General features: G+C 42.0%; 1 protein-coding gene across 1 annotated transcript in view; it reads left to right on the forward strand.

Moving 5' to 3' along the window:
• Positions 1-23,066, forward strand: part of LOC124805560 (4-coumarate--CoA ligase 5-like) — an 81,206-nt gene that overhangs the window by 22,185 nt on the left and 35,955 nt on the right. The window contains exons 3-4 of the mRNA XM_047266127.1: positions 10,052-10,337; positions 12,575-12,743. Coding sequence (XP_047122083.1) covers positions 10,052-10,337; positions 12,575-12,743 — 455 coding nt within the window. The remainder of the gene's footprint in view (positions 1-10,051; positions 10,338-12,574; positions 12,744-23,066) is intronic.

Genomic DNA, 23,066 nt, shown 5'->3' on the forward strand with positions numbered 1-23,066 from the left:
GGCCACCTCTTGTTCTCATTGACGGCACTTTGAACAGTGGACGTTACATTTCAGATGTACTACGACCCGTGGCTCTACCCTTCATTCGATCCCTGTGAAACTCTCCATTTCAGCAGGATAATGCACGACTGCATGTTGCAGGCCCTGTACTGGCCTTTATGGATACATAAAATGTTCGGCTGCTGCCCTGGCCAGCACATTCTCCAGATCTCTCACCAACTGAAAACGTCTGATCAATGGTGGCTGAGCAACTGGCTCGCCACAATTCGCCAGTCACTATTCTTGATGAACTGTGGTATCGTGTTGAAGCTGCATGGGCAACTGTACCTGTACACGCCATCCAAGCTCTGTTTGACTCAATGCCCAGGCGTATCAAGGCCGTTATTACGGCCAGAGGTAGTTGTTATGGGTACTGATTTCTCAGGATCTATGCACACAAACTGCGTGAAAATGTAATCACATGACAGTTCTAGTATAATATATTTGTCCAATGAATACCCATTTATCATCTGCCTTTCTTTTTAATGTAGCAATTTTAAAGGCCAGTAATGTACACGTATCTCCACTTGCGTCTTAATAAATAATACTAAGTCGACTTACGTTATATTCAAGAAAGGCAATTCACAACATTCACACTCCGTCTTCAGGCCACGAGTGGCCTACCGGGACCATCCCACCGCCGTGTCATCCTCGGTGGAGGATGCGGATAGGAGGGGCGTGGGGTCAGCACACCGCTCTCCCGCTCGTAAGATGGTATTCTTGACCGAAGCCGCTACTATTCGGTCGAGTAGCTCCTCAACTGGCATCACGAGGCTGAGTGCACCCCGAAAAATGTCAACAACGCATGCCGGCCTGGATGGTCACCCATCCAAGTGCCGACCACGCCCGACAGCGCTTAACTTCGGTGATCTCACGGGAACCGGTGTATCCACTGCGGCAAGGCCGTTGCCCGATTCACAACATTCCTCCTTAATATTATAACTGAAGTAATACGAAAGGAGTTAACAGTCTGATTACATCAATGACTAACTTATTCACGTCCTAATTTTCCAATGCAATTAAATATCTCGTATTCAAAATACAGTATTAGTAAATAAAACAAAAACATTTTTGTATCCAAGGTTCTCGGGTGTCCAGCCGGATCCGATCGTCGAAGTTCCACGATATTTCGGCGAATAACCGTTCCGCCATCATCAGGTGGTGCTGATGGAATGATCTGTCTGCGCTGTGTCCGTCATATTTATGTCCGCGGGGTCATCAAGAAAGGGTAGTTTTCCATCTTTCTCAGTCTCCATGGTGAACCGAATGTTACTGTGGATCGAATTTAGATGTTTTAGAAAAATCTGTAGCTGTTCCTGCCCATGTGGCCAGATGACGAACGTGTCGTCCGCGTAGCGAAAGAAGCATACAGGTTTCAGTTCGGCGGCTTCCAGTGCTTCCTCTTCGAAACTCTCCATGAACAGGCTGGCCACCACTGTGGAGAGCGGGCTCCCCATGGCTACTCCGTCGCTCTGCTCATAGTATTGACCATTGAAGACGTACGCTACGTGGGCGACACGTTCGTCATCTGGTCACATGGACAGGAACAGCTACAGATTTTTCTACAACATCTAAATTCGGACCACAGTAACATTCGATTCACCATGGAGACTGAGAAAGATGGAAAACTACCATTTCTTGATGTCCTAGTGGAACGTAATTCTGATGGCTCACTGGGTCACAGTGTGTACCGTAAGCCTACACACACTGACTTGTACCTACATGCCTCCAGCTGCCACCATCCGGCTCAGCTTAATGGAATGCTCAAAACCTTGGTACATAGAGCACACTCGATCTCTGATGAACAGAACTTGCCAACGGAACTCAAACACCTGGAGACCGTGTTCCGCAAGAATGCGTATAGCAACCGCCAAATCCAAAGGGCCTTCCGACAACAGAAGTGCAGCAAGAACCAAGATGAAGAAGGACCCGAAGAAGAGAAGCAAGCTCTGGCCTTTCTGCCGTTTGCTGGTAACGTGTCGTCAAAAATAGGGAGACTGTTAAGGCGACACAAGATTGACACAGTCTTCCAACCACCAGCAAAGATTCGTGACCTACCAGGGACGGCAAAAGATGACGTAGGCCTTAAGAAAGCGGGCGTATACAAAATCCCGTGCGACTGTGGCAAATCCTACATCGGTCAAACAGTTCGCACGGCCGAGGACCGATGCAAGGAACACGAACGTCACACCCGCTTATTCCAGCCCAGCCATTCGGCCCTGGCAGAACACTGCATTGAAACCGGACACACAGCGAAATTCGAAGAGACAAAAATCCTGACGGCCACAAGTGCCTACTGGGACAGTATCTACAAGGAGGCCATAGAAATTCGGGTAACAGATAACCTCATCAACAGGAACACCGGGTTTCAACTTAGCAAGGTCTGGAAACCATTATTAAACACCATCAAAGAGCAGCGGCGCGAGCGGACGCGAGATCCTTCCGCCACGGCCGACAGAGATGGACTGCACCTACCACCGGGTGTGGCTGCAGCTACCATCACACCTCCCACCACGCGGCGCCCCGCCGGCCGTCCGCGCTGGGGTACGACTCGGGACCCCGCGGACATAAATACCACGTAAACAGCGCAGACAGATCATTCCATCAGCACCACCTGATGATGGCGGAATGGTTATTCGCCGAAATGTGGAACCTCGACGATCGGATCCGGCTGGGCACCCGAGAACCTTGGATACAGCACATTCGCCGGGAAAGCCTCAGATCACATAAAAACATTTTTATTTATCTATTCATGATACTAGTACCTTTCAATTTTTACTCTGAAAATCACCCTTCTGCCAGCTAGGCATTATACTATTTTCTGTTCTATACTACACTGTTTTCATTGCTTATTTGTTTCTTTCCAGCTTTCTAATTCACAGTTGGTAAATTCTACCTCAGTATACTGTCTCTTTTGTATTTTGTTAGATGTTTCAGAGTGTTTCTTAAATTTTTCAAGCTCGAGCTGGTTCTGCGAATTTCTTCTCTTCACACCGGTATTTCACAGAAAACAGATTAGTTATTTACTAATACTGTTTCTTGTTAGTAGTTACGTTGCATGATTAAACTCTTAATCAACAGCTGTCATTACTACCTTTAAACATTGTTACTTGATATCTGCATATCCCTTTTCATTCATCTCTGTTTTCATTTTTGCCTGTACCTGCTATCCTTCTTCAAATTTCTGCATTAAATTTTCTTTCCTCTAAGAAGATAGGGAATTAAACACTACCTCTCTCTGCTACAGTTCCTTACTTTTCTCATTTTATCAATATTTGTAGTATGTTCCTGAAGCCACTTTTTCTCTCTTTTTGCGCTAATACAAAACAAATAAATTTAAATATTATAGTAACAGACTTCATTTATCTTTCACTTAACTATTCTGCGGGTCTGTTCTATCCTAACCATAATTTTACGATGACAACTTCTTCCTCATGTAACGTACTTATTGACACATGTATTCAAACTCTTTACTTACTCCATGCATTATTCTCTTTGCTACAATAATCAAATAATTAATAATTAATAATCAATAACTGCGTTGCCCTAAGGCCTCGGCCTTTACAAGACTGACTGTTTTCCTGGAGCACATACTATTCGAAATCCCTTCACTGGCCTTACTGCTAACTTTTTTTATTTGGAATGAAAACAAAAACTGCTTGGGATAAGCACTCGCTTCAATACTACCGTCGAGACGATGCAAATTATCTCCTGATACATTTCACTTTCTAATAGGGTGGCTTATCTTCTCCTGTACACTTACATCCAGATATTCATCTACTAAATACTGCTCCATCTGTCTCCAGACAAAATGACTTGTCTTAATAGCAATTACATTTATAGTAACAAGGTTCCAATATTCATTCCTTCAGCTGCCTTTCATAACCTGTCAACTCACTTCAAGTCACAAGACTTGAAATTTCTCCACCATTTGTTTGCTTTTTTTTGTTTTTTGGGCCATCAGTCTTTTGACTGGTTTGATGCGAATTCCTCTCCTGTGCCAACCTTTTCATCTCCGAGTAGCACTTGCAACGTACGTCCTCAGTTATTTGATGGATGCATTCCAATCCCTGAATTACTCAACAGTTTTTGACCTCTACAGCTCCCTATAGTACCATGCAAGTCATTGTCTGATGTCTTAACAGATGTTCTATCATTCTGTCCCTTCTCCTTGTAGTGTATTCTACATATTCCTTTCCTATCCGATTCTGCATAGAACCTCCTCATTCCTTACCTTACCAGTCCACCTAATTATCAACATTCGTCTGTAGCAGCACATCTCAGATGCTTCGATTCTCTTCTGGTTTTCCCACAATTCATGTTTCATTATTCCATAACTTCATCTACTTCGTGACCATCAATCCTGAAGATAAGTTACTCGTTGTTGTCATTTCTGCTACTTCTCATTACTTTCGTCTTCCTGCGATTTGATCCCAATCCATGTTCTGTACTCATTAGATTGTTTATACCGTTTAGCAGAATATGTAATTCTTCTTCAATTTCAGTCAGGATAGCAATGTTATCAGCAAATCGTATCACTGACATCCTTTCACCTTGAATTTTAATTCCACTCCTGAACCTTTCTTTTATTTCCATCATTGCTTCTTCGATGTTCAGATTAAACAGTAGGGGCGATAGGCTGCATCCCTGTCTTACACCCTTTTTAATCCGAGCACTTTGTTCTTGGTCGTCCACTTTTATAATTCCCTGTTGGATCTTGTGCAATTCAACAAATCCTATGAACGTGTCTTGATTTTTCTTTTGTCTTGCTTCCGTTACCAACCGCAATGCTAGAATTGCCTCTCTGATGTCTTCACCTTTTCTAAAGCCAAACTGATCGTCATCTAGCACATCCCCAGTTTTCTTTTCAATTCTTCTGTATAATATTCTTGTCAGCAACTTGGATGCATGAGCTGTTAAGCTGATTGTGCGATAATTCTCGCACATGTCAGCTCTTGCAGTCTTCGGAATTGTGTGGATGATATTTTTCCGAAAGTCAGATGATATGTCGCCAGATTCATACATCCTACACGCCAAGGTTGTTTTGACTTGCCTGTATGCTGAGTCTGTCTTTGCGACAATCATTTCTTTTTCGATTTCTTCACACTTTTCATGCAGTCATTTCGTCCTAGCTTGCCTGCACTTCCTATTTATTTCATTTCTCAGCGACTCGTATTTCTGTATTCCCGAGTTTCCCAGAACATTTCTGTACTTCCTTCTTTCACTGATCGACTGAAGTATACCTTCTGTTACCCATGCTTTCTTCGCCGTTATCTTCTTTGTACCTATGTTTTTCTTTCCAACTTCTGTGAGGCCTCTTTTAGAAATGTCCGTTCCTCTTCAGTTTTTTTCTACGTAATGAACTATTTCTAATTGCTTTATCTTAAGAGAGCTTCACGCGTATCTCGTCATTCCCTAGTACTGCCGTATTCCACTTCTTTGGATATTGATTCTTCCTGACTAATGTCTTAAACTTCAGTCTGCTCTTCATCACTGCTACATTGTGATCTGAGTGTATATCTGCTCCTGGGTACGCCTTACAATCCAGAATCTGATTTCGGAATCTCTGTCTGACCATGGCGTAATCTAACTGACATCTTCCCGTATTACCTTGTCTTTTCCGAGTATACCTTCTCCTCTTGCGATTTTTGAACAGAGTGTTCGCCATTACTAGCTGAAATTTATTGCAGAACACAGGTAGTCTTTCTCCTGTCTCATTCCTTGTCCTGTAACCTTTTCTGCTACTCCCCCTACAACTGTATTCCAGTCCCCCATGAAAGATTTTCGTCTCCCTTTACGTAGTGTATTATCTTTTCAATATCCTTATATACCTTCTCTATCTCTACATCTTGAGCTTGCAACGTCGGTATAGATACCTGAACTATCGTTGTCGGTATTGGTTTGCTGTCGATTTTGATAAGAACAACCAGAACAACCCTATCAGTGAACTGTTCACAGTAACCCACCCTTTGCCCTACCTTCCTATTCATAACGAATCCTACTCCCGTGATACCATTTTCTGCTGCAAATTAATGTTACCCTATACTTATCTGACCAGAAATCCTTGTCCTCTTTCCATTTAACTTCACTGACCGGTGCTATATCTAGATTGAGCCTTTGCATTTCCCTTTTCAGATTTTCTAGTTTCCCTACCATGTTCAAGTTTCTGACATCCCATGCCCCGACTCGTTGATTATTGAATGTTTTTCTTATGATCACCTGCCCATGGCAGTCCCATCCATGAGATCCGAATGGGGGACTATTCTGGAATCTTTTGCCACTGGAGAGATCATGACACTCTTTCAATTACAGGGCACATTTTATGTGGATACACGTTACGTGTCTTTAATGCAGTGGTTTCCATTGCCTTTGCATCCTCATGCCGTTGTTCATTGCCGATTCTTCCGCCTTTAGGGACTGTTTCCCACCCATAGGACAAGAGAACCTCTGTCCGCTCTTCCACCCTCTTTGACAAGGCTGTTGGTAGAATGACAGTGACTTCTTATGTCGGAAGTCTTCGGCCGCCAATGCTGATTATTAATCAAAATTTAAGGAGGGGTGGGATTTTAACACGGGACCAAGGACGTTTTGATTACTAATCAAATGCGCTACCCCTAGACCACGGGTAATAATCATTTCGCTTAGTATCAGCTAAAAATTTTCAACACTTCCAGTTACCTTAGAGCAATGGCGTTGCTTTGCCACATCCCATCAAAATAACCATCTGCCTGTACTTCTTCAGACAGATCCTTGCTGCTTACTGGTTCCTTGATCTATTAACACTCAGTGGCCTTATTATCTACTAACTTTTCTTCATCAGAGTCTTTCCATACTGAATCTGCTTCTTCAAGAATACTTTAGCTAGCAGTTCGTGATTGTTATTAAATGTACAGGCATCTACTTCTTTCTCATCATGACCTATTTCAAACAAGCTTTCTGGAACTTCTACCACATTATTAGCATTATAATTGGTCAGGTGAACTGACGGACTGAGCTCCTGTGAACGTGCCGGGGCGGAGATCCGTACGCTACGGCTGCTCAGAGGGAACTGGGTTCGGTCGCGGCGGCGGCCGATTTAAATACCTTCCGCCCGCGGCGCGCTCCCTCCGCTGTCCGCGCCCCGCGCCACGGTCGCGCAGTGGAACAGATTGCGACGGCGTCTGAGATGACGTCGGAGTGTTGGCTCTGTCCGCCGTGGTCGTCACAACTATACGTTTGCTCGATTTACTCTTGATTAACCCAATCGCTGGTTCCCAAGCCTTGCTAAGATTATAGCCACAGTCACGGTTTATGAGGTCGTGATTGGTGTGAATTTCGATGGCCTCTCTAACAGCGCTGTCCCAGTATCTCGACGTCTGTACCAGAAACCTCGTGCGTTCATACTCCATGGCGTGATTTTCCGACAAACAACGTTCAGCGACCGCCGACTTGCTCGGATACATTGTTATTGTTACTATTATATTATATATTGTTATCATATTACATACCATATATATATATTGTATTACTATATTAGTATTATATTACTATATTTACTATTGTTTACTATATATTACTATTGTATGTTGTTATTATTGAGCTGATCTCATTTTTCTACAGTGCTTAATATAGAGTTAACAAAAAGTGAGTTGGTCAAGTAAATTCTTGATACGAGTCGACATTAATGACCTGTAACCATACTTTTCTCTTTTAATGTTGTGGTCAGTTCTGTTGAAACATTATTGGCTGTACTCCTATCACCGTCTGGTCAGCAGCGATTTCCTCACAGATGGGAATTATGAGGTAGTGCTGAAAAGTATTGACTCCGTATTTTTATGTGAAAACTCTTGAAGCTTTTTAAATAAGGCAAACGTTATTAACATTCTGCATCTTTATTCTTCATGTCTACATATTTGCAGTCCTCTGTCGCTAAAGGCCTCCGAATTTCAGTGTGTTCAGCACGCTGTAATCGAGTTTCGAATTATAAGTGTTCGTCCACATACAGAGCATCCTCTCCTTCCGCACGACAATGTCAGATCACACAAGCGTTGCGACATCTCCAATAATCCAGTGCCTTGGCTTCACTGTCATAGGTTAGGCTCCATACAGTCTCGACTGTTTCCAAAGTTTAAAGAACACCTTCGAGGACTTCAGTTTGATAGTGATGGGATGGTGCAAGCAGAGGTGAGGTCGTGACTCCGTCAACAAAGTCCAACATTCTATAGTGACGGTATCAACAAACTGGTCCCTCGTTGGGAGAAATGTGTTCGTCGCCAGAGTGACTATGCTGAGAAATAAATATTTGCACACGAAGAACATAGATGTAAAGTGTTAAAAACGTTTGTTTTATTTAAGAAGCTTTAAGAGTTTTTATGTAAAAATTCAGGGGTAGGTTATTTTCAGTATGTCCTCGTAGTATGTCTCTCTCAGTGTACTATTTTCCATTATTATGAATCGCGTTGTGCTCTCCAGTTTGTCTAAAATTTACAGAATTACTATGCCTCTCTTCATTAAAGTTCTTAAATCAAGGTGATGGTAGACCTCATCGTCTGCCGCCTATACCGCGATAATTACCGTTCATTTTGCGAACTTCCAGTTTCAAAACATTTACATAGATCTGACCAGTTGTTAACATTCTGGTCAGAGGGCATGTTAATGTGTATTTGGTTCTCACTCCTTGCACACATCCCAAATAGTCAATAAATTAATCTAGCTTATATGTATGCACTGAAACAATTCTCTTCGGCCACTATCACAGCAGTTCACCTTACATTCCTATTATATTCATTTCCAGTTTCCACTTTCCTGTTAAATGCGATAGAAGTGATGCGCACTTTCTTGTGAATTCTTAAACTGACTTAATTCTGATATTTTATCTCATTAATTATGACTGTTGTGATTTTTTCCATGTAATCTGGAATAGGCTCTAGGCTGTGAAATGTCTCTTGTATTACTGCTGTGTGTCTGAAAATTCCATTAACAACACTGTAATTTGCTGCAGTGACATTAATTATTGTATCAAATAAAGCGCATTTTTTTCTCCATTCTAGGTTGTAGATAACTATATGATAATCCATTAAATCTTATTTGTGTTTGGTTAAAATTTACTTTTATTTAAAAAATCTCGAAAAGTATTAAAGAAAATTTCACCAAACATTCTAAAGCGTGTTTTTGTGTCAAAATACATATTTCTCCAAATTTTAGCATTTTATCTCTTTTCCATGTGGCGTGTAAAGATTATGAAAACCATATACTTTTGTGAAACCTGCTTATTCAGTATTTCTCGAACTTAGAATTTCTTGCATTTACACCATTCTACGAGTCTCTCTCTCTCTCTGTCTCTCTTTCTCTCTCGTCACTAATACTACCCAATCAAAAGTCAAAAGCTCGTGCTTCCCCACGAAAGGTCCTTTGAGAGATATTATCAATGCGATTTCCTCGCCATTCGTTTGGCACTAGACCTTGGATGTGGAGCTCACCTGGAGGCTCTAACATGTAACAACAAATATGCTCCTATTCAGCGTTATATGATAAATAAAATAAAAGTTTCAGTTAACGGATAAATTGTTTTGGTACAGCAGTAAATCATGAATTATGTTGAGTGTAAAGTAATAACTGATATTCGATTCAGCAGAAGTTTTTCAATTAATAATTACCAATTATCTTGTATTGTCCGATGTATTAGCTATATATTGAAGTGGTATTGCGTGACACAGTCAGAGGGCACAGGAGAAGAGCATTGTGCATCAGTCTCTCTTAGTTCGCCGACTTTTCAATTTCATCTGCAGTTCGTAAAATCTTCAGAAGCACTAATTCACTATTGTATTTTGTCCTTATCCTACCACGAATATGTGTCTGTTTCTTGGTAATATTTCTTTCGAATTTAAGTATCTCAGTATTGTCCTTTAAGATGTTGAGTTCGTTGCTAAAATAAGGGTACTTTTTGCCTCAGCTTCGTTGGCCATGAAGACTGCTTGAAACGCGTATACAGGTTTCTGCGACAAAAAGCATTGTGGTTATCTTTTCGTTCCAGAGAGCCTGCACCGAGTGCTACAGGAGCTGAAGCCAGTAGCCGTGCTGTGCGAGCCACAGGCTACCAAGTCCGCCACAGATGCCAGGCCGACTGGCTGCCCACTCCAGGTGTTGGGGACTGCCGAGGCGGTCCCTGATGCTCAACACCTGCTGATGAGCAGCGCCCAGGGCCTGCAGCGAGACAACACGGCCCCCGCAGTCGCACTTCTGTCGTCTGGGACCACAGGTCACCCAAAGGTCATCCGGATACCTCGCCGGAACTTGGCCCTTGTGATGCACTTACTAACGTAAGGCGAATAACCACGTCTATTTCGTGTTTTAATATTTGACAAATGTCTTAATAAACTTATCATAGGCCGCGTGGGATTAGCCGAGCGGTCTAGGCGCTGCAGTCATGGACTGTGTGGCTGGTCCCGGCGGAGGTTCGAGTCCTCGCTCGTGCATGGGTGTGTGTGTTTGTCCTTCGGATAATTTAGGTTAAGTAGTGTGTAAGGTTAGGGGCTGATGACCTTAGCAGTTAAGTCCCATAAGATTTCACACAAACATATCATATATATCTGAATACTAGATTTGTGCAGTAAAGTAGGGGATTTAGTTGCGATTTCATTATTTTCATATAAACTTCTAATTTATTATGCTACCCAAATTATAAAATATAGAGGGTAAGTCTAAACACTTTCCTAAATTGTATCATAAAACAAAGTAAACAGAACATACAAGCAAAATATTTTGAATCACCTGGGCCACAACACATTTTCTACAACATTCACAAAATTGTTGTTAAATGTTAAGAACAGGTCCTCCCCAAACTGGTCACATTTTTGGATGCCCATTAAAATGTGATGTAACAGCTGTGCAAAGAGTAGGTGGTGGAGTGATGGTTACCTGTCTTTTTCTTACACAGTAAGAAACATTTAGATGTAACTACCTATCGCCAATGACATTAGGTATATACGATAGACTTGTTCTGAGGAGGGATGAGGAAAAGAATCGGTGGTGTGCTTTTCGAAGTACCTATCCCGAAATTAGGCTTATGTGGTTTAGGGAAATCATATCTATGACGGTGGTTTGCACTAAATATGGATCTCAGATTACGTGTCAATGGACTCTAATAACGCTGTCCATTCTGTTTTCTGTTCATTAGTCAGTTTATGCACCTTACATTTGGAACAGACCTTACAATGACAATTTTTTTGACAAAATTTCTCGTGATGATCGCAGTTACTTTCATTTTAATCTCAACGACTGTTGCTAATTTATACCATTATCTGTCACACCTGCTTCAGATTATTTTTCCTTACGTTAGTTGATGACTGGACTGAACATGATGAATCGTTATCAGTTTCTTTTTGGTCAAAAATATTTTCAACCGTTCAATAGCAATATTTTTTGTAATATCTTCTGTTTCCTACACGTATATCGTCTATGTCACCATTTTTCGCAATTTGTATAAACATTTTCCGAAGTGTTGAAGAGTGGACGTCATAATTGGCACGTTAGTTATTTTTGGCTGTATTCATCAATAAATAACAGAGTGTCCTGTGCTAATTGACAGGAATGTTGTCCCTGTGGTCACCAACACAGATGTAAATGTGGAACAGTACTAATGCTAGATGGAGTTTGAAACCTTGAACTTTGTCACAGGGTGTTAATAAAATGATTTGTAACTGGTTACTCATGTCAATTCATTCCTTATACTCTCATTTATTACAATCAAAGTAGACCTATGCTACAAACATCTGCTTTCCATCAAAATATGCACTGTAACTAGTACAAATACCATTGCACTCAGTATGCATGACTGTATATGGCAGCACAAAAATTTGCTACAGGTGTTCAATGCTATGTGGAACCGCTTTGCAGCCATATGAATATGCATCAAAAAATTTAAACTTTTCGTCCATTAGCTATCAGGGCATTCACTGAATTTTTCAGGTGCACTTTGAGAGAAATAAGCATAATGTAGCGGTATGCAGTGATCCAGGTGTTATGCATTTATTTTCTATGGGACTCAAGACATGAGACAAAAGTTATGCCATTAGTGAAGTGGTTCAGAATCATGCAAAGCGAAAATAATCAATGAACTCTAATACAAGAAATAGATCATGATGAGCGCAACATAATGCCCTTTCAAGTGCAATGGCCCAGCAAATAGGAGTTTGGTAACCTGTCATATGGTTACTGATGTTCAAGACTGTGGTACTACCATTAATTCTAATTGTTTTCATTTACTTTATGGCTCGACTGACCTGAACTACCATACGTGTTCAATAGATGATGGCAGATTAGTCTTGCGAAAGCAATAGTGGCTGAGACGAATTTTATTCACTTTAATTGTGTGCACTGTGATGGTAAATGGAAAGCATCTGTCGGTTGGTGTGGTATATTGACATTATTTTAGTATCTCTTTTAGAAGTGCTAGTTTTTACAAAGAGAGAAAAAAAAGAAACATTTGTATTGCTGCACTTCCAAATAGTTGGAGTGACGAAGTTGGGAATTTATCAGTCGTCGTCTGTGGTTTCAGTCGCAGCGATGCCCCTTTCGGAGCAGTCGACACGCTGTTGTTCACAACCGGGTTCTTCTGGGTAAGTGGGACGATATTCACGCTCTGGAGCATGGACATTGGGATGAAATGCGTCGTGACACGGGATTTTAGCCCTCAGACTGTACTCGACTACATCGAGAGATGCAAGGTTAGAAACCAACTGATGAAACAGTTTCAAGTTCACATACAAAAGTACTAGTATACAATGTGTAATACAATTACACTTAAGATTCCTTTTGACTCTTCTAGGTATTCTAGATTCAACGTAAGTATTCGACTATGTTCCTATTTTATTTTAAGTCTATAACAAATTTCACACTGGCCTGTCTCAACTTCTGAAGGAAATAGTGTCTAAAAGAAATGAAATACATTAGCTTAGGCACTACTCGTTGTGTTACAAGAATGTTTGTTACTATGTGAACGCATCCGATACGGCACCCATGGATTCTTGTTGAGTAAGAAAACAGATATGTTGGATGCGTGTTATTGAGGCTTAAATAAAAGACACTGCCCGGCGAAAGTGAAGCACCCAGAATGGGTGGAGGAAACTTCGGTGTTTAGAAAATCAAATGAAATTTATAAAGAACTTAATGGTATGAGTTCACTTATCAATATGACGTTGCACCCTCTGGTCTGGATGAATGCACTGATTCGGTTGGAAAGGGTATCGTAAAGCTGTTTTATGCTCTCCTGAGGCAATTTGGCTCACAACTGTAGCAACTGGTCTTTGATATACTGGAATGGGGCACTGGCACATAGTTGACATTCGAGGCGGTGCCACACATGTTCTGTCAGGGACAGATGTGGGAATCTTCCGAGCCGCAGGAGTATCACCACATCTTTCAGTTCCTAGAGACACAAAACATGTGTGGACGAATATTGTCGTTTTGAAAAAATGGCATCACACTACTGCTGCTTGAGAGGTGCCAGTGAGGAAGCGGGATGCTCATGACTCACCTGAAGTCATACACGATGGCTCATTAGACTGTGACGTCAGTAGTACCGCCGTACCATTCCTAAACATTGGGAGAATGGGACCAGAATGTCCAGGTTGACACTATGTTCGCCGACGATGGTCAACCAGGGTAGCGCAAATCCGTGATTCATCTCTTAACACAATGCGACGGCGTTCATCAGGAATCCACGCTTTCCAGTCGAGGTACCACTTGAGACAGTGCCTAATGGATATTCTGCTGAGTAGAATCTCTAACCAGCATTCCGTACGAGGAAACCAATGGCGCCTTTACACGACGTTGCTCGCACCTCACTAAATTAGGCTATGCACAGCTCTGTTTAAATGAACAGCTAGATAACGTCGTAGGGTCGTGCTACACACGTCTGCTTCTATACCCACCAGCTAACTCACTGCAAATAATAACCTACAGCTGTGATTCTGCAGTCGAATAGTCTATGCGTTGGCTAGAATTGCGAATTAATAAAATAAACAGGAATATTAATTAAAAGTTAAATAAATAATTCATAAAAAGTTCTATTCTAACTTCTGAAATTGATGTAGGCGAGACTAGAGATTTCTGTCGGATAATGTTTATACAAATGGGAAGTAGTTCTGCGATAACCCCAGGTCAAATAGTCATCCAAGACACACGATAAACAGTCCATTTCGTGACCACAGTACACGAAGTATTCGCCAGCTCACGATAATTCAGAGTTCAGCATGACGATTTGTACATTAACACACAAGAAACGATGAGTAGGAACTCATACTCTGTCAATTCTCAATTCCGTAATGCAAGCAGGAAAGTGAAATTTCAGCACTGGAACACTGTCAGGCCTCGGGATAGAGTCCTAGAGTCCATTCAAAAGTTAATGTATTGTAGCGGCCATTTACTAACTGAAATCTATCACCTACATAATCGAACAACACACATTACCACAGGCTTATCTGCATTTCACCAGATTGCAACGTAAAGTATCCTGAATCGCTCCATTGAGCGCATCATTTGAAAGGTGACTGTCTCTACTTGACTGCAACAATGCCCCGCCACTGTCTAACTCTCATTGGCTGAAGATTGTTCCCAAGAAAAACACATCGTTCTTACGTTCTACAGACATGATTTTTAGTCAACTTAACCACTTCTGCACTAAACTTATATATTACAATAGCATTTAAATAAAGAAATATAAAGCTCCAGTCACAGACCACTCACAATAAACATAAATAAAGGTTTCTTCATAAATAAATAAGCCAGCATTTTTGAGTAAGAACTCTCACGTTATATGACAATAAAATGCGTTAAATATGGTTTAAACAATTATTTATGTCTATTTATGCTTGATAGAAGAGACTTTTGGTACTCTCTAACACATGTGATTGACCGCTTCCTAAATTACCATGTTTTTTTTTAATATCGATTGACATCATATTTAAATAAAGCTATGAGCAAAATAATAAAGTTATCATTAAACAACCACACAAATATGATAAGATATGAGATATTCATGCTGCAATCAGTTGCTGTATTATTGTGAAGAATAGGATGCGCTGACAAACATTTGCATAATGAAAAGGATATAAATACGTAATAGATCAGTAAATAAAACAGACACAGATATGTGGCTTTCAGAGATGATTGCTATAGTGTGACGCTATCATCTGAGATATTGTTTGTTCAATTAAGCTTAAGGTTCGTTGTGAAAATACTCAGTCCCTGTAAAATATTAACTTTTGTAATTTTCAAGATATTGAAAATATTATTGTTTCATTGAATGTGCCTTATTTTTCTTAGCGCGCAGATGTATTCAGATTTGCTCTATTATGTATCTATGATTTACCATAGAATTTCTAAGAGATGTACCAAGAAGTCTGTCTCACACTTCTTCGCTTCTGATGCATAGTCTATTCTTCGCATAAGCGAGCAACTGCTGTCAAAATTCCCTGTTCTGGGTTTTACCCATTTCTGGCCACATAACTCTCCCTTGTACATGGGCTGACTGTCACTGGTCACGACAGCTTGGACAGCCACACCGACGGCCTTGGGCCCTGAGGCTACTGGCTATCATTTAGGCACACAGCAAATTCACCCCACCTCTTTCTAGTTCTAGGCAGCTGAATAACTCGCTGCATACGTGTAACGTTACACACTGCAAATCCATCCATTTGTCTTTTAGTGATACAGCAGCCTACACATGGGACGGTAATTGCCCAGTCCGGGTGCTGTGAGTCTTCTATCAATGGTGCAGCACAACACAGGATGGTGTTGAATGACATTAAGTCCATTAAGTCCATTTCAGGTGCAGATGTGGACGGGTTACAATGCGCTTGGTGCACAACAGGATGATCCTCCCTTTCAGTGGTCAGATATGGTCTACTCTAATCTTGCCTTGACATTCCCATGCATTGGACATTGGGCCACTGACACACCCGAATGCCCCAAAATCTGGGTATTGCATGATTCGACCAGCTGGTCAAATGGAGAGCAACAATGAGGCCCGCTGAAGCTTTGTCGGTCGCTGACAACACTTTCTCACATGAGTATGAACATCGCAGGGTCTTTCACCGTGACCATTTAACGTTTGACGCTATTAACACCCCTTATATAACCTACGTGGTCGTCGTTCTACCTGTCGCAGAGAACTAAAACTCTGCTCATTTATATATCCACCAACGATGTGTTCGTGTATGAAGTTACACCGACAATCAGTCGTGTCCTAGGTGCTTCACTTTTTTTCTTAGACAGTGTATGATCAGAATGTGTCCATTTCTTTTACGTACTAGATTCACAATTACAGAGTTGGCACCATCCACATGAATATCGTCGCTTGATAAGAACGGTGTTCTCCGTTGTGTCAAGAGATGTGATTTTTGGCTCAAGTGCAAGGGAATGGTCACGATCTTGGAATATGTCATTATTCACGCATTCCCAGCTCGCACGATACTGTAACTTGCGATCTGAGGCGAGAAGGGAATACGAAAAATCTTTCAGATTAAATAATGTCCAGAATGGAGTGAGTCATTAGTGAATCGTTGTTTCAGATCACATAGAACATGCGTCGATCGGCGAGAGAGGAAACTATATTGACGTTTTTCATGACAAAAGTTTGACTATAAAACATTTTTCTATCATGCTGTAACTAAGTAATAAGAACACGAAGTATTATCTTTGGAATTAACTGGCATGAATAAAAGTTCTATGACCGCGAAATTTGAAATTAAAGTTGCGCCAAAATCTGTTCACACTGGCCAATCGTACCTCGTCAAGTGAAACAAGCAGGTTCTATGTAATAAATATAAATAATCATTATATCAATTATATGGCCGGCTAAAAACTAACGGCTTGATCCGTAAAATTAGCCATTAAAACGTGAGGTTGTCATTAAGATGAAGAAGCAAAATGCAATGAATTTCTTTTTATTTACAGAAAGAAGCGAGAAGGAGACCATAAGAACGTCTAGCAAGAGAAAATGAAACAAGGGGCAATAAATAACAGATTCTCTGTGTTAGAGATAAAAATTAAACCAGCATTATTATGATTCAAGTCTAAACACTATGTGAGTTCTTTTCTCATCACAAAAGTATTCTTTTTCCCTCAATAAAACATTATTGTTTATTCAAGATGAGTTGTACAGGCTAAGAAAATTTAAATCACTCTGATGCTCCACACACCAAATGATTTGCGATTCAGTTGATGTCGTTGTTGTTTGTGTGTCTGCAAAGGGTATTTTTGTTGATGAATCACCTAAGAACTATTTAATAGTTTGAATTAATGCTGTACATGAATAAAAACAATTACCAAAATCGTAATTCGATAGAAATAATAATTGAGCGACGAATTTCTATTGCACAGAGGGCGCGTTAGATCCGTGGTCATCTCATTAGCCACAAAATACCAGTCATACTCTTACGTAACTCTTTGTTCTAAACTGATTTATTTGAATTCGTGATAGTTTGAATCCCATTTATCTCCTGTCACGACGAATCAGCGAGTAATCGGAATCAAATTAAGGACAAAAATAACAGAAATTATAATTATATTATTTATCAGTTTAGGCATACGTAACAGAAAGTGGTGCTTTTGCCACAACGAAAGAGCTACCCCATGCGTTGGTGTGTAGTAATCCGACCCTTTGTAGGGCAGGTTGCGAATTGCAGGATGCTGAGGTGGCAGTATTACAATGGCTGACATCGGAATTTCATGAGTGGCGACCCACTTGTACGACAGTCGTGGCCCAAGTTTCGATTAGGATCATCTGGAGTCGTTTTCAGCCGTTAGCTCACACTGCGCCAGCACAGCTCACACTGTTGCGGTGTGAGAGATGGCAGTCACGGCGGAAGTTTCATGCTTTGAGAGATAAAAGTAATTAGTGACTCTGAACAGAAAACTTCGTACGGATATGTGCTCTATTCGAAATGGTTTCCGAGATACAACATGTTTAATGTACATTATTATCTATTCTTTTGTATTATTCAAGCACTGTAATTGTTTACAATATATCGCAGTAATGAAGAGGAAGTTGAGATGAACAACCTCATAGAGGACACTTGTGGGCTATCAAGTTGGAAAACTACCTCAAATCAGCCTACAAAAACTTCCTAAGCTAGAGAAAAACGAATACCACATTTTTACAGGAAACTGAATGTAGTGTAATTACTGCGGCTCGATTTGGATGGACGGTGAGGTTTTCGAGTTAGTCAACAGAGACGTACAATGGTGATATTAAAAGTGTTTTCTATTGGAAACCATTCGGAGTAGGGTATATATCCATATTTACTATTTCGTGCAGAATCACTAATACTACCACCCTTCAAGCATGTACCTTTCCTCCTGGCTCACCCTGCGTATTACATGAGAAAGATCTTTGTAGAAGTATGGAAGGTCCTTGTGAGTGGATGGGCTACAGTTAGTTTATCAATAGGTATCCCTTCTCTTCAGTTTGTTTAGCACGTTAGGATCGACATAGAGCGCATGTTGTTCAGATCTATTCATATTTTTTATCGATTAATCGTCTTACGGATATTACTATTATCGATTCTCTATGTTCGATTCAGATTTAGTCTCATTACTGGAAATCTTTTCCCTGAAGTTGTGAAAAAAATGTTTGCTTCTTTGAGACTGAAGGAGGAAAACCAATCTTCCTTCCCTTCCACTTGTAATCTATATAGCTATATGTACACTCCTGGAAATGGAAAAAAGAACACATTGACACCGGTGTGTCAGACCCACCATACTTGCTCCGGACACTGCGAGAGGGCTGTACAAGCAATGATCACACGCACGGCACAGCGGACACACCAGGAACCGCGGCGTTGGCCGTCGAATGGCGCTAGCTGCGCAGCATTTGTGCACCGCCGCCGTCAGTGTCAGCCAGTTTGCCGTGGCATACGGAGCTCCATCGCAGTCTTTAACACTGGTAGCATGCCGCGACAGCGTGGACGTGAACCGTAAGCGAGGGCGTATAGTGGGCATGCGGGAGGCCGGGTGGACGTACCGCCGAATTGCTCAACACGTGTGGCGTGAGGTCTCCACAGTACATCGATGTTGTCGCCAGTGGTCGGCGGAAGGTGCACGTGCTTGTCGACCTGGGACCGGACCGCAGCGACGCACGGATGCACACCAAGACCGTAGGATCCTACGCAGTGCCGTAGGGGACCGCACCGCCACTTCCCAGCAAATTAGGGACACTGTTGCTCCTGGGGTATCGGCGAGGACCATTCGCAACAGTCTCCATGAAGCTGGGCTACGGTCCCGCACACCGTTAGGCCGTCTTCCGCTCACGCCCCAACATCGTGCAGCCCACCTCCAGTGGTGTCGCGACAGGCGTGAATGGAGGGACGAATGGAGACGTGTCGTCTTCAGCGATGAGAGTCGCTTCTGCCTTGGTGCCAATGATGGTCGTATGCGTGTTTGGCGCCGTGCAGGTGAGCGCCACAATCAGGACTGCATACGACCGAGGCACACAGGGCCAACACCCGGCATCATGGTGTGGGGAGCGATCTCCTACACTGGCCGTACACCACTGGTGATCGTCGAGGGGACACTAAATAGTGCACGGTACATCCAAACCGTCATCGAACCCATCGTTCTACCATTCCTAGACCGGCAAGGGAACTTGCTGTTCCAACAGGACAATGCACGTCCGCATGTATCCCGTGCCACCCAACGTGCTCTGGAAGGTGTAAGTCAACTACCCTGGCCAGCAAGATCTCCGGATCTGTCCCCCATTGAGCATGTTTGGGACTGGATGAAGCGTCGTCTCACGCGGTCTGCACGTCCAGCACGAACGCTGGTCCAACTGAGGCGCCAGGTGGAAATGGCATGGCAAGCCGTTCCACAGGACTACATCCAGCATCTCTACGATCGTCTCCATGGGAGAATAGCAGCCTGCATTGCTGCGAAAGGTGGATATACACTGTACTAGTGCCGACATTGTGCATGCTCTTTTGCCTGTGTCTATGTGCCTGTGGTTCTGTCAGTGTGATCATGTGATGTATCTGACCCCAGGAATGTGTCAATAAAGTTTCCCCTTCCTGGGACAATGAATTCACGGTGTTCTTATTTCAATTTCCAGGAGTGTATATTGTGCACTTCATCAGGGTTGGATAACATATTTTTCATTTTGCCAGAAATCGCACAGTATTTCTCCAGTTAACGTGCACCTCATGTCTATGTAAGTATTTTAGCTTCATCAGGTTTTCATTTGTTTTGTGAGAGTTTTCCGGAACATAAGATCTCAATTACAAATACCCTGTTGCTAAATTATAAACAAAGAAATTTTATCTTAATGTTATTTTTCACAGTTCTACGTCTGTTAAACGCTCTTTCAATCAATTAATTGTATCAAAACTGTAGTCCATTGACTCCATAGGTTCAAATTTATTGGTATACAGTTACTGTCGCCTGTAGATTCACATTCGTCAGTTGAAGGAATTACACCATATCCTATATTCTTGGAAGTATACAGAAAGTATCTGTCTAACAGAAGTGACATCGTAATTTGATCAGAGGATGAGGCAAATCGAAAGATTGTACTTGATAATGAACATTAAGTGTTAATATCAATTGCTGTTAAATTACGCAACTCTTCAGAATCTACCATCTTCATTAAGCACAAAAAGTCGCTCTATTGAGATGCATCAGTGACAAAGATCTTCATGCAAGACAAGACTATAAGCTACTGTTTCGAAACTAGAATGGATTAGGCGAACCGATAAGAGGCAATTTGCCACAACTCACAACTGAAATGATTAAGTAACTAAATTAAATTTTTATAAAAAACTACCGAATCATGGAAAATAAATAGCAGTATACCTTGTTCGTTGTAGTCTTTAGAAATCATATGTTAATAAAAAACATATTAAACAGGTTACTAAGACTACCTTCCTTTATTAAACTATCTCTTCCTATCAGGAAGTTGATATGAAGCAAAAAAATTGACAAATATAACATAGCGGGCTGTACAGTAAGTGGAACATTAAAAAACAAAGCGTGGGAACAAATTAGGTTGGTTCAAATGGCTCTGAGCACTACGGGACTTAACATCTGAGGTCATCAGTCCCCTAGAACTTAGAACTACTTAAACCTAACTAACCTAAGCACATCACATACACCCATGCCCGAGGCAGGATTCGAACCTGCGACCGTAGCAGTTACGCGGTTCCGGACTGACGCGCCTAGAACCGCACGGCCACCACGGCCAACAAATTAGGCTAAAATTATATATAACAATGACAATTTCAGGGGGCACGTAAGCAGCTGACACAACGGTTCTTACTAAAACTAAACTCCGTCCGGACGGCTCTTGAAGGCCCAGTGGTATCGACCGACCGCCGTATCATCCTCAACCACAGGTGTCACTGGAAACGGATATGGGGGGACATGTCAATCAAATAGCTCTCCAATTTGCCTCACAAGCGCTGAGTGTTCCCCGCTTGCCAACAGCGCTCGGCAGACCGGACGGTCACACATCCAAGTGCTAGCCCAGCCCGACAGTGCTTGGACCTCGGTGATCTGGCGGAAACCCGTGTTACCACTGCGGCAAGACCGTTGGCACATGTGTTCTAACAGAGAAAATATAGAAAACTGAATGAAGGTCTATGAGAACTGCTGAACATCTCTAAGACCTGAATGATAAAACCATGAAACGTTTCTAAAAATGGAGACTTCACGTAAAACGGTTGGCTGATGTACTCTACCAAAATCATTCTACTGCTGTTAGTCCAGGGGCTTCTCCAGATTGAGCAGGCTGAAGACTAGACCGTCACATTAAAAATAAGTTATACCTACACTACATGTGAGAAACTCTTTCGCTTGTGTAGATAACAAGAAAACACCGTGAAATCAGTTAAAGATGAGACAATAATGGTGAAACTCAAATTTCAATATTTAGAATCCAGTTCAGCGACGACCTGACGATGTTCTCAGACACAAGACGGGATGATAAAGAAAACGCAAGAGGTCAATGGTCTACTCTGAGAACTCTTCGCCACTTCTCTCTGCATTCTGCGTCGCACGATCAACACTGCTAGGAACATTTAAAAATTGAAGTATCCTTCCCGGTGTCCACACAAGTCGGCTTGTTTATTTCTGCGCTCAATATTTGGTCAACTGAACTAATCGTCTTCCTCAGGTGTCGTTACAACAATAAATACAAAATACTCGCTAGAGCCAGCCACTCAGACAGTTGATAAAACCTTAGGATGTGTTTACGTGGGAGCGCAATCTATCTCTCCCTCCTCCTCCCCACCCCCCTCCCCGCCCCCTCGCCCTTACACACACACACACACACAGACGCGCGAGAGCACGTGCGCATTCACACACACACACACACACACACACACACACACACACACACACACACACACAGGTGCTCACCTTTATTGATTGGTGAAACGAATCATTTACGACAGGAGATGGGTACAGATAGTGCACAAATTTGTGTCCAACCTCGCTGATTTATGTTTATTGTGATTTGCCTAAACTGATTGAGACGAATACTGTCACAGTTCTTTTTAAACCGACAAAGCAGAGTTCTTTTCTCAACTTAGTACTTTCAGAGCTTGTGTTCTGTCTTCAGCGGTATTTTAAAACCTATTCATCTTGTTCATAAAATTACAGTAATCACGAGTCGAAATATTCCTTAAATTAAAGGAATTAGTTGTTTTTTTCCTGCAGTTATGCAGGGTCGGCTGGGTTAATCGGATTTGGCAAGTTTAGTGGTTAGTTTAAATGGTGGCTGGATGCTCTTCCTGCTGCCATCCCATACTCCCCCCTCCCCCCCCCCCCAGGATGGAATTAGTGTACCTCAACTGTCTGCGATTAGTGTAATCCATGGAATAGTGAAAATGTGTTCAGGTGCGTGCGAGCTGTGTAAATGAGGCGGAACGTGGGGGTCAGCCCAGTATTCACCTAGTGGGATGTGGAAAACCGCCTAAAACCCACATCGAGGCTGGCCAGTACACTGGCCTCCGTCGTTAATCCTCCGGGTGGTCTCGATCCGGTAGCCGGTGCGCCTG

The sequence above is a fragment of the Schistocerca piceifrons genome, chromosome 7 (genome assembly GCF_021461385.2).
Source record: "Schistocerca piceifrons isolate TAMUIC-IGC-003096 chromosome 7, iqSchPice1.1, whole genome shotgun sequence".
NCBI lineage: Eukaryota > Metazoa > Arthropoda > Insecta > Orthoptera > Acrididae > Schistocerca > Schistocerca piceifrons.